Source organism: Xyrauchen texanus, chromosome 50, assembly GCF_025860055.1.
Source record: "Xyrauchen texanus isolate HMW12.3.18 chromosome 50, RBS_HiC_50CHRs, whole genome shotgun sequence".
NCBI classification, from domain to species: Eukaryota; Metazoa; Chordata; class Actinopteri; order Cypriniformes; family Catostomidae; genus Xyrauchen; species Xyrauchen texanus.
The window spans coordinates 4062869-4080316 of NC_068325.1; the positions used below are offsets into that span (position 1 = coordinate 4062869).

The 17448-nt window shown below is 36.1% G+C and overlaps 1 protein-coding gene across 2 annotated transcripts in view; it reads left to right on the forward strand.

The window, feature by feature from the left end:
- The first annotated feature begins 3185 nt into the window (after positions 1–3185).
- LOC127641045 (ligand-dependent corepressor-like) overlaps positions 3186–17448 on the forward strand; it is a 98863-nt gene continuing 84600 nt past the window's right edge. For both annotated transcript variants that reach the window (XM_052123801.1, XM_052123800.1), the window contains exon 1: positions 3186–3282. In XM_052123801.1, coding sequence (XP_051979761.1) covers positions 3186–3282 — 97 coding nt within the window. The remainder of the gene's footprint in view (positions 3283–17448) is intronic.

The following is a 17448-nucleotide window of genomic DNA, read 5'->3' on the forward strand; positions in this document are numbered from 1 at the left end:
TGACAAGATATTTATTTAAAAAAGGGTCTTGTCCAAAATGCAATATAGTGCAGGTTACTATGGTAAGATCCGTTTGACTGTCAAATGTCATTTTTCTTTTAAAATATCAAATGAATGACAGTAACAGGACTGAGCTCTCAATAGCCGAGAGTGTGTTTAGTCGCCTATTGTTTGTCATTGCAGTTAATTGCATGCATTATAGACAAGAGTTATGAACTTATTTACTTGCATAAACGTACTAGTTACCTATGGAACATTAGGCCATGACAATCTGCTTCCATATGGGAGGTAATCTAGAATTATATAGAAAAATACAATCATAGAAGAAAACATATCTTTATTAAAACAAATCATCTTTGGACATATAAAAACCAACTGTCAATACAACTACAAAATAATTCATCCACAGGACATAACAAGGGTAAGTTCTTTTTAAACTGATTGTTTCTGGTATGACATTTTTGTAGTATATAAATGCTGAGAACCGCCATACAAACGTCACATTACATGTTGCATTGTAAAGCTTATGTAAAATCCACACATTGAAATTCTCATTGATGTCATCATTGATGCTTAAAGGGATTGTTCACTCAACAATTAACATTTTCTCATCATTTACACACCCTCATGCCATACCAGATGTGTGCCTTCAGCAGAGCACAAACAAAGATTTTAGAAAAATATCTCAGCTCTGTAGGTCCATATAATTCAAATGAATAGTGATCAGACTTTTATAGCTCCAAAAGTTTCATAAAGGAAACATAAAAGTAATCCATAAGACTCCAGTGTTTAAATCCATGTCTTCAGAAGAGATATGATAGGTGTGGGTAAGAAACAGAACAATATTTAACTTCCAGATGTAAAAGTGTGAGTGGAGATTTAGAGTAATATAAGGCCTTAAATATTGATCTGTTTCTCTCCCATTCATTTGCATTGTTTGCCTGGTCTGCTCTCCATCTCCTTTGCTTCAACACCTTTTCTACCTCATTGCATTCTTCTATGCTTTTTTTCTTTCCTTGTTCTCTGTCTCTCTTATATTTATTTTTTCCCATAGAAGATACCGTTCTCTCCTCTCTGGATCCTGGTCTCTACGAGCACGATAGCGCCGTTTCTTCTCGGCTGCAGATATTGGCATGTTACTAACAAATGTAAAAGTGTATAGCAAATTAAAATATGTTAATGTTAATTCTATGCAAATAAGACATAAAAAAGTAAGGAGCATAAGTATACAAATAAAAAAAACACATGCATAAACAAACAATGGTAACCAAGCATGTCGATGCTCATATGCTGCTGACTCAAATGTCGCTGCTTTTAGCTCAATAACACACAAAATAACCTTTATAAATGTCTATATCCCTTAGTTGTTGTCCTAATCCTTAAATTGCATTTTAATGTTTTCCCCTGCAAATAACAAATACACCATCTATGACTGAGATATGAAGCTGGGCTAGAATCAATGCTCCCTATTGCTCTGGGATAGTAACAGGACTGATGGTAACAGGACTGATGATTTTATGCTAATATGCTAATTTCTAGCTAACAGGTCAATGTCAGAAAGGCACATGGTATGTAATCTGAAAGGTTATTACTTCTAGATATTGATAATATTAGGATTAATAAATAATAGTTTATATGTACACTTTAAAAAACGGTAACAGGACTGATGTTGTATGCCGACCCCTTTCTAACAACCCTGATAAAACATGAAAAATAGGACAATTAAGAAGAGAGAAACTTACCCTTGCTTACACTGTGGAATCCACTTCATCTAAATGATGTCACTTCCTTGAAACGATGTCACTTCTGGTTTGTACCATTATTTTATAGGGGGTTTTTGGTGATAGTAACAGGACTGATATGAAATTGGGGGACAATGATAAAATGACTTATATTTCTAAGAAAATATATCCATTTATGTCAAAACCATTGCTTAACAATGAGATTACACTTAAGACAATATAAAACTGTGAAAATTTTATAATTTTACCAACATTGTACAAATTAGAAGTCCTGTTGAAAAAGAACAACCATAGCGAGGGACAGGCTAAAATCCTTACCCATAGCATGTAATATGTGATTTTAATTATTTAAAATGATATTTTATTGGCTTTTACTTGGTCTTATATTTATGCATATGATCTATAGTAACATTAGGTTTTTTAAATTACAAATTTATTTGTTGTTAAAGCAACTTTAGAACTGATAATTTGTTAGGGACGCAAAAGGCACCGATTTCACGGAATCACCCAGCTGATGCAAACTTTCTAAACTCCAAGGAGGACAAATAGACCAAGTGATAAAGGTCAGATGAATATAAACTAAAAAAGAAGAAATATGATACGTTGAGGGCTAGAAGCCATGTCAACATCAGTGAGGCTCTAGAATCTCAGAGAGGTAAAAGGCTTGAAGACGGATGCAGAAGTTGCTCTTTTTCTTCTCGATAGTTGGGTAAAATCATTTTTGCTATGGTTCACATAACCCATATATGCTGTTGTTTTGATGTTAGATATAGTAGCAGGAGAGTTGTGAGGAGCCTCCAAAGGAGCACTGAAGGGAGGTGTGTTTATTTTGGCAGTTGAGTGCCTTGCCTTGAATATCAACAGTTTCTCAGGAATCGCTGAGTGCACCTTTAAAGCTCAATCTGCATTAACTACTAGATCAGATAGAAAATGTGCAAATTCACCAAGGAAACCAGTACGGCCCAGGTGATATATATACTGTAGCCAGGGCATACTGAAGCCTCCTCCTCGACCTTTCAGATGAGAGTCATGTTTTTACCAATAACATGGGGGAGTAGCCTAGATTAATTTAAACTAATAAATTCATCCTGTTTAAGCCAGGTTCCAGTCAAACAGAGTGCATCCAAACTATGGTCTATAATAATTTAATTTACAATTAGTGCTTTGGTAGAAAGAAATCTAATGTTTAGTAGCCCCAACATGATGTTTATCTTCACAAAGAGAAGATTTTGTACCTTTTTTTGGGTAGGGACATATCAGAAAAGTGCTGCAGCAGTGAAGACCCCCATTACTTCAGCCCTACCCACAGAGAGAGAGAGAGAGAGAGAGAGAGAGAGAGAGAGAGCGAGCGAGCGAGCGAGCGAGAGAACGAGAGCGCTGATGACGTCGACGCTGGGAAGCTCCCAGTTGAAGGTGCGCGCCCGCGGGAGGGGCCGATAGAAAATGGCGAGTCTGTGCAGAAGGCAGCAATGCACGATCGAGAGGCGCGGCTTTCGGCAGGAACTTGACTCGTGGCGGCATAAACTCATTCACTGTGTAGGTAAGCTCGTTTAACCTAACATGCAGACGTGTCCGGTACTGCTGCATATGTTGATTGAATGTTTATATTTGGGATTGAGGGACCGGTGTAAATCCGTTGCATTTTTTACGCGGCGAGCGAAGCGGTTTTTTTTTGTCTCGCAACGATTTTTTCTTAGCCGCTCACCACCCGCTGGACCTTATTAAAAAAAATCGCAGTTATGCGTTTAGTTACGTGGCCGTTATTTGACAGACGTTGCGTGTGTGGTGTATGTTTGTGTTTGTATTTCATTTTGAAATAGTTTTTTTTTTTTTTGGCCAAACGTTCCTTTTAAGTTATTATTTTATTTTAGGAAATTTTGGGCGATGTTTATGTATTGTAAGCAGGGCGTGTTACGTGTACAGAGGGAATTGTGCCTCGACCAATCAAACGCGTCCGTTTTGCCAGTGTGCGCGCTCCCTGTTTTATTGTAGGCTACTGTATTATTTGGGGTTGGGGGAGGGCTATGCGCGTCCCCACCCCGCTGTCATGCTGGTGCGCTACTGCTGTAGCGCGTGCCCTCCCTCCCCTCAAATCATCGGCGCTGGGGGAGCGCGCATTGCTGCAATAGGGAAATGTCAGAAAACAATTTTGTATTTTAGGGGAAGGGTGGGGGGGTTGACAAAGAAAATTACACTGCGTATATTGGGTATAGTTGTTATCGTGGCCTTGTCAAAGCTAGATTCAGACCAGTTAAATATAATGTTATGATATTGAGTCGGGCATACGCTTTTTTGCGGAATATATGCGCTGATATTTGAGTTAGTTTGAAGATTTTTCGTTAATCGATCGCTTGCTTTGAAGCACTAAGGCCAGTCCACGCAATCATATTGTTAATGAAAACCAAATAACGAACATGATCTTTGTTGAATTTGGTTTGGAGAGCACATGAGTCCCATTTCCATTTGTTTACTATTTTTTTTTTCTCATTTTCAAAAATCTGACAGAAAATTTGGTTCCTCGCCCCTCCCCCAGTTACATCTAACGTTTCATTAGCTTTGTTTAATCCCTTTAAATCGCCATATCTGATGTTATCGGGGGATTATCTATTGAGTCTCAACCCTGAGGTTTCCTAGTTTTCAACCCTTGATTTGTTTTAATCTCCCTTTTAATGTCAGCCAGATATCCTTTGGCTTTGTGCATCTGTTAACTGCAGATTTTGTGTAAATGTTAGTCACTTTTCCTATCAACCACAGCAGTATTGATATTTCAATGCTAGCCCCACAAAGTTTGTCTATGTCTAATGCTGAATTTATGTTGCTTACGAAATAGCATTTATCAAATATGACAAATGTCCAATGAGAGCATACTTGGATCTCTATGGAGAGTAAAGCTTTTATTGGGTTTGATCAACATGTCGAACAATTTTAATGCACTGCACAATATCACATACACTTGTCCTCAGAAATCTCTGTTTACTATGAACAGGATTGTTTTTTTTATTTTCTGAGGGTGACATGCCATTGAAACCTGCCCTTTGACTTTACTAATCCCTTTTTGCTATAAGGACTGTACTCCCATCTGTGTATCCAAGGCTTGTTTCAGGAAGTAACAAGGCATTGAGTTGATAATGGGTGTAATCATGTTTGATTCGTTGCTCTTTTCTGTTCAGATTTATGGCAGATATTTTACAATGAGCCTTGAATTTAGGAAATATCAGCCGATATTTGGCCATTTTGTGACTATCGGCATCGGCAGATAAATATGTTTGCTTGACAGATTAACAGAAGTGTTAACTTTCACTTGTGTCAGTTCCAAAATCTACCAATAGATTTGCCAATGGACAGTCAACACTTTCTGTTTTCAAGGTTTTTTCTCAAGTTGATGCTAATAAGAGTAAATGTCGCATAAAATAAGTGTTTGTTTCACTTTAGAAATGTTTTGTACATCTGATTTGCTAATGTTAAATTGTATTATGCTTATCTGCATTTATATCAGCCATCCTGCTCTCTAGATATCGACATCGACCATTGAAAAACCCACATGGGTTGACCACTAGTGGAAACCCTGCTAAAAGTGTATTCTGTTTAAAGCAAGTCTTTGTTTTTGACTCGAACACTTGCATACAGTCGAACGCTAGCCTCATTAAGTCATCATTTGACTATGTGCACATTCAAAGGCGGTTCGCACATGCACACTACGACTGCTTTGAGATACTGGACTATTCTGAATAGTTGAGATACTGAAACTAACTTTCAAGAGTTTAGCCCCATAAAGGTGTCTTTATATTCCTTCAGACTTTAGTTATACAAATGCAGCAGGTACGTTATGCAGCAGGCACGTGCTGTGGACTTTGAGACTGGGCAAGCATCAAAGATTTTTAATACACATTATTAAATTCTGTGCCCAACACAAATTGTAGAGGTGATTGTAATTTCCAAGGAGCTCTCGCGCCCAACAGTCAACGGATATAGAAAGGAAGTCTCGCCTTACACGTAAAAAAGCCAATTAACTTTTAGATACAGACATCACCTGTCAATCAACTCGAGAACACGCATGCACATTAGCTATACAAGCCAGGAAAATGTTTTTTTTATTATTGTAATATGAGGTAAAGAAGCACAATTTATGATACCAGTTCTGTCAGATTTTACTACTGTTTTAAAATATGCTCTTTGATCGTAATTTTGACAAACCATTTTTGAGATTTCAGTGTTCCCCTATTCAAGTAGATAGGAGCTGCTCTGGCATGATTGGAAATAGCCTTCCATGAGCATTCCAAAGATGGCCAACAGTGGACTGAATTGCTTGAAAGCTTTGGTGTAATGTCACGGAAATGTTATAGACGTAAACTGTTGCCTTAAAACCCACCAGTCAGTGGAAGCAATTATGTCACAGTGGCAAACTTCATGACCAAATTGTTTTCAATTCAGGACAGTAATATTGGTCATACCACACATATCACATTAAAGATTGTCATATATTGAGCCGAGCATGTTTATGTCCATTAAATCATACAATGAACCATAATGCCAGAAGAGCTTGTTTTGTCATACAACAAAAAGAAAATACTCCCAGTTATTAGCAGGCTATATTTTTCAACAGCTTAGGCCTCATACATCACTCTTCCCATAGTTCAGAACCACTGGAATGGACAACAGCAATTAACTAATCTGACCACCGAAGACAACAATCTTAACCTGAATGCACAAGGCAAACGTATCGTAGACATGGCAGTCTAGATTCCTTATTTGTATTTTTTTTAAATGGAAACTGCTCCCTAACGTTAGGACTATAAAACAGACATATCACATGAATAACTGCCAGATCAATACTTCATAGCCTAGTATCAATAACACAGATTTTTTATAAATATATTAACTTACCTTTACATGAAAACAAAATCCATTCATTCTTGTGAATGAAAATCTCTGACACTTTGTTGTAAAAGTCGCTTGCTTGTTTAAGTTTCGATAGCCTCTCTTTCTCGATTTTTAATTGAAATTAATTTAGCCAAATCCAGATAGGTCATCAATGCTTACTCTGCAGATATCCATTTTAGGATTTATGTAAGTAAGTAATGCACTTAATAATGCATTACTTACGTGAACTTGAACGTGTTGACACATATCTAGCCTATCAGATAGTGTGACTGAAGAATGGAGCTTCTGATTGGCTTATTAATTTTGTTAAATTGGCCATTTGTTGTAGCGGGCGTGAATGAACGTACAGTATTGCGTGAAAGGGCGGTAAACAATGCTTTGAAACAGAGAAAACATAAAATAAAGTGCTTATATCTGGGGGTGGCACCAAAGCAAATAAATGAATTACTGTCTGTGCTACTCAACTGAGATGAACGATGATGAATTTGAATAAAAACAGTAGTTCATATTAACAGTTATATTTAAATATTTCAAAGTGTCTTTTTCTTTTCACCATTTTGTTAGGTAAGCACTGCTTACCTTGCTTAAATGGACGGCACATCCCTGAAATGCAGGCATCTCCTGACCTCCTCACTTATGTGCTAGGAGGCGTTCTTGATGTGCATAGCCACTGTTGTTGTTTCTACATTTGTCTCCTGGTGTTTAGTAGTGATTTTATCTTCTAGTGCTTCTTTGTGACAGCAACTGCTCAACTGAGAGTGTTGCCACCTTGCGGACCCCTTAATTAGTGCAAAAATTCCAGAGATTGAGCACTCTGCTGATGACGAAACTTGCATCATGCATACTGTGCGCAGAGGACTAGCATTTGCGTCTGACCGAAGTATACTTTGGGCTTAAGCTTTATTGTATCTTGAGTTGTGCTGATATTTTTTTTATAGTTGACGAGAAGGAATTCTTTCTATGTGTTTTTAGGAAATATGAATGTAACAGGGTTCAAGGATGGGCAAGGAGGAGGCGGGAACTGGCAGAACAGTCAACGTAACTTTGACATAAGTCAACTTAAACAAACACAAATACACATGCACAGCCTCTCTCTCTCTCTCTCTCTCTCTCTCTCTCTCTCTCTCTTGAACTGGCGCCTCTGGCTCGTCTTTATCCCCCTTCCTTCTGATTAGGCAATTCATCCTCACGGCCAGGCCATGCCCTCCTCCACGTCACACTTAAATATCTGGTCTCGATAATTGCATTGGATTCATAATGACAGCTAAGATTTATGAATTAAACACTTAAGGTGGATTTTGCATGTGAAGCAGCAACCAAATTTTTGAATCTCCAGACACAATTCAAATATTGAAGTGTGTAAAAGTTGATTCGAACTTTGTCACTCAAGGAATCATCATAAATCATTCCCTCAAACTTTCAAAGGTCAGAGTTCCAAAATCTAAAGTCTGTTGTTAACCTGCTGTCCTGCATGACAGTATTGCAAGTTAACAAACTTGCAACTAGACCTGTCGCGATTATTAAATAATCATCTGATCGCAGTTATCTCAAATAACTGTGATCAGACGATTATTTAATAATAATTATTGGGCACTTCAAATTCCAATCACATTTAATGCCCAAATAATTCCAAGTTTGAATTCCAAACAAATATATAGGCTAAATGTCAACGGTGCGTTTGTCTGTCATTCAGTTGATATCCGAGTGTCGCTGTGCCGCATCACGGAATCAGTAACTTCTGTGCCGAAGAGCACGTAAACCGCTTCTCAAGTGCTCTGATGTGTGTGCCGTTAGCAGATGCTTGCACCGAACTCCCGCAAAAATATAAATGAACAAACATAAACTTAGACAGTGAAAGCGAAGCGCTTTACTTTAAACTATTGTAAAATTGCAAATGTTTCTGGTCATTGTGAGGTCATAATACGCAGCGTTAATGACACACAGGAGGAGATGCACGCTTACTGTTTCTGCAGAGTGATCAAAACATTGTATTAAATCTCAAAGGTTTTGCATTATGAGAAATGAGGGCTCGTAGGTTTAATCAAAGACCATTAAAATAATGTGTGAAACTGAAGAAATTAGGACAGCAATATTTTACTATTGCAAAATATAATATAAATATAAAAACTAAATATATATTTAATTTTATTTTTAATAAAAAATTATAGCCTATAATATAAAATAAATAGGAGTTCCAAAACAACCGTGTAAATGTAAAAATTTTATTTGTATGACAAATAATCGTCAGCAAAATTTCAGAATCGTGGAACATTTAAAAAAACAAGATTTTAATTTATGTTAGTCTGCAAACCAGTTAGTTTGATGCTATATTTGTGCTATCAAACATATCATTTTAGATTTATGTGTTGTCTAGCTGTAGTCTGATGCTGAATCACCTCCTGTAATACTTGAACTGTAATGCTGTATAAATGGCCCTGAAGGCTGTGTTTAGTTATTATCAAGGTCTTTTTTTCCTGATGATGCAAACTACTAGGGCTGCACAATGAATTAACAAATAATCGAGATTACAATTACAACTTTCACAATTTACTAATATTATGTAGTCCATAGGTCTATTCATGTTGCTTCAAAATATTTATTTAGTGTAGGCTATTTTATTTTTAGTAGTTGATTACTTTATCCATCAAAGAATTTCAGTCTCTTCCTAACAAACGTGATTATATGGCTTCAGAAGATTCCAATATTCCAATATGGCAAACAAGCTTTACGTTGCTTTTTTGTTCGTTGTGGAGCTTGACAACCCATTTTACCATCTATTTCCATTTGACTATTACTGTTAATTTTGTAATGAATTTTCAACTTCAATTTACAGTCAACATTACGATGACTATTAATTTGTCTATACCTTGATTTGCTTGTTTGTTTAACCATAGGTAACTATTGGATGTCATTACATACATTATATAAAGTATAGAGCAATTATGTGTAAAATTGTTTGATGTAGAGCCCTAATTTTGTAAAATAACCAATTGAGATGAGTTGCCAGTATTTTTATTGCTCACATTTTTTAGTTTGTATCTGACAAATATTGTTGTTGTTTTTACCCCATACAAACAGTCCATATATTGACTGCGCATTACAGTGGCAAATCTAAGGTCGGATAGTTTGGCTTTCCTGGCTTCTGTGTGGATTTGTCGCCACACATTTGGTTTAATGCACGAGAGAGTCACAAATTCAAACAAAACTGAAGGTCAAAGCTGCTTGCTGTGAGAACCATTACCATCAGGAAAAATGTCACTTTTTATTTTTATCTCTAGTCTTCATCTACCTCCCCCTCTGTCTTTGAAAGCTTCTCTTTGCATAGTTTTTCCTCTCTTTTCACCAAAGAATAGCCACAATCTTATGGGCAATTTTGGCCCTTGCAACAGCTTGGTCAAATATGCTAGTGCCTTTTTGGGTATTCCTTTGACATTTAACCTATAACATTTAATACATAATTCAACGGCTTTGAGTTACTGCCTACATTAAATATCCCAATACTTTTACAAGTTCCTAAAATGATGATTCATTAATAACAATTCACTTTGCTCTTATGCGGTTTAAGAATCTATTCGGCACATATTGAGAGAGACTTATTTTTCTAGCTTGAGCGTAAATCGTTTCTAGCAGTTCTTGAACATCCACCCCCAAGTGAAGAGGTTGTTGAAGTAGCGTCTGGAGCAATTTGACGACAGTTTCCAGCAGATTTAATTGGTATGTAGGCTGTAGGAAAGGTGCATTGATTCAAGCTGCATTCTTTTTGACCGCAGCTGAAAATCAACAGCATTTTAAATTGATAAGAAATTTTCTGAATTGCATTTGGATTTTTTTTTTTCTGTTGAGAGATTGAGAATCTTCATACTTGTAGTCTATAGGGATATCTTCATATTCTTGTTGAATACAATTTTATACAAATCAATTATTAAATAGTTTAATAATAAAATAACTTCCACTGAAATAAACAACAACCAACAATTTTGTTTAGTCATGTTTTCTTTGCACTTGTAAAAGACACCAATATGTGTTAGTCATGTAAACCGTGTTTAATAATTATTTTTAGGGATTTCAAAAATTTTTTACGTTTTGATTCTTCTTCGCTTTTCAGAATGTATGCTAGTTTGCATTATCTAGAGTTTATAGCTAGTTTCCACCACATTTGCATTGAAGCTTTTTTGCTGTCAGTTTTGCACTAAACCATACAAACTCCTTTTGAAGTAGTCGCACTATACTCCCACAGATATAATACTTTTGGTTTTTCTGTCAGATTTTGCTCAAAGTCTAGAGTTGAGAACTCTTACAGCATTCAAGTATGTCAGGGCATGCTTCTAAGTATATTGACATCTGGAAGTCTCTCCGTCATTGCCTTTTTTAAAACCCATGGGATTCTCATTCTGTAAAGGGGCATCTAGATAAATCCGTAGTTGATCCCAATTCTGACTTAAGCATCACACTTATTTCATTTGGGGGGGGCATGAACCTAGCCTAGTGTTTTTTTGATTGTTAGACCATTTGCTTTTTTTTATGTTATATACTGTACAATAAACTTGCCAAATATTAAATTCATCTTTGCTCGTAAAGTAATTGCAAGATATTAAGCTTACTTTTCACATTTCAAAGGTTTTATTGTTTAACCCTTATGTTGTGTTCTGGTCATTCTGACCCAAATGACTTATCTGAAAACACACACACACACACACACACACACACATGCACAAAAACAAACCTTCTTTAAATTTCTTTCTTCTCGTTTGTGTACTACAAAAATGACAGTCCAGTGGAAATGAATAGATTCGACTAGAAAATACAAAAATATTAAGTGTTCAGGAGTATCCCGATCCTTTTGATGGGCACATATGTGGATGTGTGTTATTATAAACAATCTTGGTTTCATTTTAGTTCAATGAAAAAAAGAAAAAAAATATCACATATTTCATTTTGGACACATTTGTTCATTTAAAGGATCCAAAAAAACACATTTTAGTTCTCTCAGGTCATTCTTATAGTTTTTCCCCAAATTGCCAAATGATTGTAGATAAGTGAGACCTGATTTGAAAAAAGTGTGTTTTGTTATCACAGTAGAAGTGATAACTCCAAGTTTTCCTTTTCTTTTCTTTTTTTGCTGCCCTCTCACGTAACTCGTCATTTGTTAGCCATTTTTTTGTGTAAAGTAGAATATTTGGTATTTTGTGTGTTATTTGCAATTATATTTGAGTGATTCTCATGACACGTGCTCAGAAAATATCTTGGTTATATTTAAGCCTAAATAGTTTTTTTGTTATATTTTGATTTAAGACAATGAAGCTTGGCCTACATTTAGGACCATTATAATTTTTTGCATTGTGACATTATTTTCAAGGCACTGCTCAAGCATATTTTTAGGACTAAAGTGTGTAACCGTCCTGAAAATAATGTTGCAATGTATAAAATCCTAATGGTCCTAAAATAGGCTTAATTTTGTAATTATTCATTTGTTTCTTTTGATTTTGGAGCCAGAACATTTTCTTGAAAGGTTTCGTTAGAATCACACATTTGTAAACAAAAAAGCTTTTCTTGCAAATGCACATTTAAAAGTAAATGCAAGAAGTTAAAGCTTAATTTTCAAATAGGCTGAAACACACCTTCAGTAGAATTATTCAGGTTTACAGTAACAGTAGAGACATTAAGACAAATTGCTCAAAATATTTTCTCTTCTTTTACTGAATCTTTATAAATCCAAATCCAAATCTGCTCCATGGTTTTTCCCCGTGTAATGAGACACACTATGGTTTGTTTGCCAATAAACCCTCTTAACACTCTGCGTGTCCGAAATAGGTTTAGATTATGTGCTCGACACGGCATGTCATAAAAACAGCCTGCGGGGGGATTTTGTAGGAATTTGATTCTTTTAATGAAATCTTTTTTTTTTCTTTATTACTTAATGCTGCTTTTCAAGGACATATTAGAATGCAATCCATTTGATTTTCCGTGTGGCTAACAAATGATAAATATTTAACCTAGTTTCCAAGTTTTAAGGTTTTTATGTTTTATGGTGGAACAATTCTCACAAACTCTCATACAGAAAGTTTTGCATCAGTTTTTTGGCTTGTATTCAGAACTGTGATGCAAACAATAGATGTGAAGCCCTTGAAATCAGACTAATAAAATGTAATACAAAAAGACACACAATTGCTATTTAGGGGCAAAGCACTGAAGGTGATGGTGCTTTTCCACTGCAAGGTACAACTCGACTCTGTTTGCTATTTTGGGGTTATCCACTGTGGATAGTACCTGGTACCTGATAAGTTTTTTAGTACCATCTCGGTCGAGGTTCCAAGTGAGCCGAGCCATTACTAAATGTGACCTGCAGATCACTGATTGGTCAGGGAGAATCTTCACTACTAGCGTCACTGGATTTCCGACACGCGACATCAACCCGCTAGTTTTAAAGTTAGCAACAGCGATAACAGTGTCATTTGTTCACGTGACTTTCGAATTGTGAAAAAAGAAATGGCTTTGCGCAAAACCACGCTGTTGCCAATTAACGAGGTCCAAACGGTCCACTCGTTAGCGACGAGCGAGACGTAAAAGTCTCTCAGAAAGTTTATCAGCTGTTGACCGCAAACAGCTACCACCAGACCTACCAACAGTGTAATGAAAAGTTAAAATCACTTAAAAGTGATTACAGAAAAGTGGAAGTGGTTCGACCAAATGGATGCTATCTAAACCGGCGAGCAATGGGAGGGAGAGTGCCCTGGACTGGCGTCGATCCACAGTGGAGGATGGCACATTTTGTTATGTTAACTCTATACTCTGCTTGAAAGCTTCACTTTATTTAGTTGACCAGCTACTGGAAAGCTTGCTTCTAAATCAATCAGGCCAATTTAACTGTTGCACACAAAATTACCATTCAATAACTGTTTTATGCAGCACAATTAGCTAGTAGCTAATAGCTAGCGGTCGTGTTATTGTTTTGGTCAGTTTGTGTCGTGTTTAAGATGATGTCACGGCAGTAGAGGCGGCGCAACTATGACGATCAGCCTATAATCCCACCCACTTTGAGATGGCACTAAACTGCAAGGGAAATGCAACCTCAGAAAAGTAAAGCGAGAAGAGTTGAGGCGAGTCGAACCGAAAAGTGCAGTGGAAAAGTGCCATTAGTTTTCTTCTAGTTATAATGCTTTTTCAGGCTTGAAGTCTATGGCAGCCCATAAAACCGTACATCGAAAAGTTATGAAATTTGGCACACTGATAGAGGACATGCTCTTATGTAAATGTCCCAAATTTGGGGTCTCTAACTCAAACCCTGTAGCGCCATCAAATTGTTCAAAGTTGCAATTGTTTATTCTCATAACTTTTTAGATTTGGCATTTTTGAATTTTCAGAAAAACCTACTTTTTCAAACTCCTAGGCCGTTTATCCGATTTGCACAATTGTCGCATATCATCTAGGGACACAGGGGACAAAAGATATCAAAAGCTTTTTGATAAATTAAATGCCAAGCATGCCAAAATTGACACGAGGCTGTATCTTCTGAATGCTTTGGCGTATTGACAGGAAACTTGGTATTGTCAGAGCCATCATGACTTGAGGTTATCCACAGTGTTTTGGCACAGTGCCACCTAGTGGTCAGGAGGTGGCACTTTTTATTTTTTCTTACAACTTCTGATTAGATTGGCCTATAATTATGAGGATGGTCTATTTAGATTCCTTGGAGAATGTCAAGTTGAACGATACCCAATTTTCTGTATTTTACAAACGCATTGGTGTGCCATTACGAAACTTAGTGTGCATCATCGGCACTATACCTTGAGGGTACCCACTGTATAACAATTTGGGAAAGTTACAAAATGTTGGCCTATCGTCCTTATATTCCTTGGGCCGTGCCAGATAGGCTTAAACCAAATTTGACATGGTCAGCCATACTTCCTGTATGCCAATTTCAATTTAATTGAAAACATACTTTTTCGAACTCCTCCTAGGTTGTAAGTCCGATTTGCACAAAATTTGTAGTGTATAATCTAGGGAAACTCACAACAAAACTAATGAATTTGAATGCAACATATTTGATGGCAGGTTTCCAAAAAGCATCTGAAGCTGTATCTCTGTATCGCTGTAAACTTTTTGTGTTTCATAATGGCCACTCCCTGACCTCACCATGTAAATTTGGTGACTGTGCAACCTATTGTTCAAAAGTTAAATTTGAGCAATTCTTCCTATGTTTTTATGCTGTTTTTCTTAAAGTCATGATCGTCCAGTGACACTTCCGTACATGCCATACGTTGGTGTGCGTGGCCCCATAATTGCTGCTTGCTGCTATATTTCTTATTGGAATTATTTGACATGCTTTCACATGCATAAATGTTATGTTGGAGCACTTCATCTCAGTCCAAAATCCATGTGGATCCCAACGTGTGAATGATTCCTTTTGTTCCCCAGCAGTAAAGAGCAGGACTCCATGTGAAAATCACATGATAAGAACAGCCCCCAGCCTGCTCCTATCTCATATCAATGACATCGCCCTCTCTTATGGAGATGCATTTGTACTTTGGTGATCTAATGATTATTGTCTAATGATTATTGTGCTGAATCCCAATCTATGGCTCTATTGTTCAGTAGCTGCCACTAATTAAAAAGTCAAATGAAGCATTTTTTATTATTTGTAAAATCCTAAATTATTATTAAACTATTTATTCTTGTTAATTTACATATTTCTGGATAAAAAGGGAAAATGTTTTAGGATTTTTCAATATAACTCTTTTAACGTTTTACTATAAACGTCATTTGGTGGAAAGCATTACAGTTCTCTCTCTTCAGTGCAGTTATTACTTTTTGTCTCAATATTTCAACCTATTTCAAAGACAGAATAAATCTCATAAAAAACCATAAAGCTTACTGTAATATATAAGCATATATAGGGAGCAAATGTTATTTGTTAAATTCGGGCTGGCGCTTTTGAATTGAAATAATGAAAAAATCTCTACTCATAAATCACATGAGAAACACAAAACAATTGGCTTTTATATATATATTGTAATGTGGTTTAAGTAGGATATTTACTATGTCTTATAGTTTCTAGTTTAGCTCTGTATTTTATTCTTTTGTGCATTATAGGGAAAAAGGATTCTCTCCGTGAATAATCTCTTAATTTTTCGACTAATTTTATGTTTTTTGCTTTATAACAAACAATGGCTAATTTATCAGGGGTGGGACCTGTAGAAATCAATAGAAAGCTCATTTTGTGGGAAATAGTGCTTTTTGAACAGTATCACATTACATGCATTGTATGCAGATGAGAGAGGTACAGTTTTCCATTCACTTGTGTATTGTTAAATCACAGAAAAATACAATGGATACATGTTTTCTGATTCTTCATAACATACGAGAGATTTGATTCCTCATGGAGGTTTAAATTTTTTTAACAGTTTTCTTTGCTAATAAAGTGCAATTTGGTTGTTGTAATATCTTTGCCATCTTTGTCCATTAAGATTAGCTTTCTTTTCCATTTTTAACATGAGTGGTTATACCATAGATGTATATTGTTGCTTGGTGACCATTTTAACTAGTTTATAGAGCAATAAAAGGGCTGGGTAATATCAAATATTCACAATAATTTTGTTACCGATAAAATAAAGCAACAGTGTGGATATTGAAATAGTTTGAATGCGCTTTTTATCTGCACTATACACATACTGATATATATATATATATATATATATATATATATTATACACTACCAGTCAAACATTTTGAAACACTTGCCTGAAATGTTTCTCATGATCTTTAAAAATCTTTTGATCTGAAGGCGTATGCTTAAATGTTTTTATGTTTGAAATATCTTCTTTCTTATATTATGATTAAATACACAAGTGTTAAATAAACTATTGAACAAAATAAAATGTTAAATAAAATGTAACAAATATCGTTTGGTGGATTTCTCATAAGGCGTTGTGGCTGAGTACCTCGCCATGGTGGACTGCTTGTGGGTTGTTTGTTGAGGTGAGGTAGATGTAGGTTGTGGCGGACGACATGCTGCATGTTACAAAGGGTGGAAGCGGTTAAAGTGATGAAATAATTAGTTGCTTGTGTTTCCGTACTTGGCCGGGACGTTTTTTTTTCAAAGCTTACACACAATGGTGTTCTTATGTTGGTCAGACCAAAAAACTCTGGCTTGACACCTGCCAAGAAATTAGTAGCAATGGGATGGAAACATCCAAATTCTCTTAATAAGCAATATTGGGTTCTCACATTTATAGATGTGGTGTATCTTGAATTGTCCACTGCACGCATTCACGGTGCATGAGAAGACACCATTAGACTCTGGGCCCAAACTTGGGGGAAGCTCAAAGGTCTACTGATTTGAATTAAGGAGAGGCTGTTTATGATCCAGGGATGGTACATGCTTGAGGGTTGTTCATGCAACCAAACTGTCTATTTACATTTAAATGAAACTATCAAGCGTTATATCGAACATTTTTTATATCGTTTTTGATAAAGGTATACCGTCGATAAATACCGATACCGTTTTATCGGCCAGCCCTAATTAGAATGATTATTCGACTATTTGGCGATTATTGCAAGGATTAATCATTAGCTCTTAACCGATTATTCAGCTTGTGCCCCAACATAAAAGTTTGTATTAAACGTGCTTACAACAATAAAGATGACAAAATCATAGTTTAAAAATACATCTAACATTGTCATATGCCGGAACTCGACTCTTTTGTGAACGCAAGGACGGCCGATATCGGAAGCCAGTGATTATAGTTTATAAAGTTATAAATAAGGATATTTTTCTTACAAAAACGCATTGCTTTGTTCAGAATGCCTTTATTCACCCCCTGGAGCC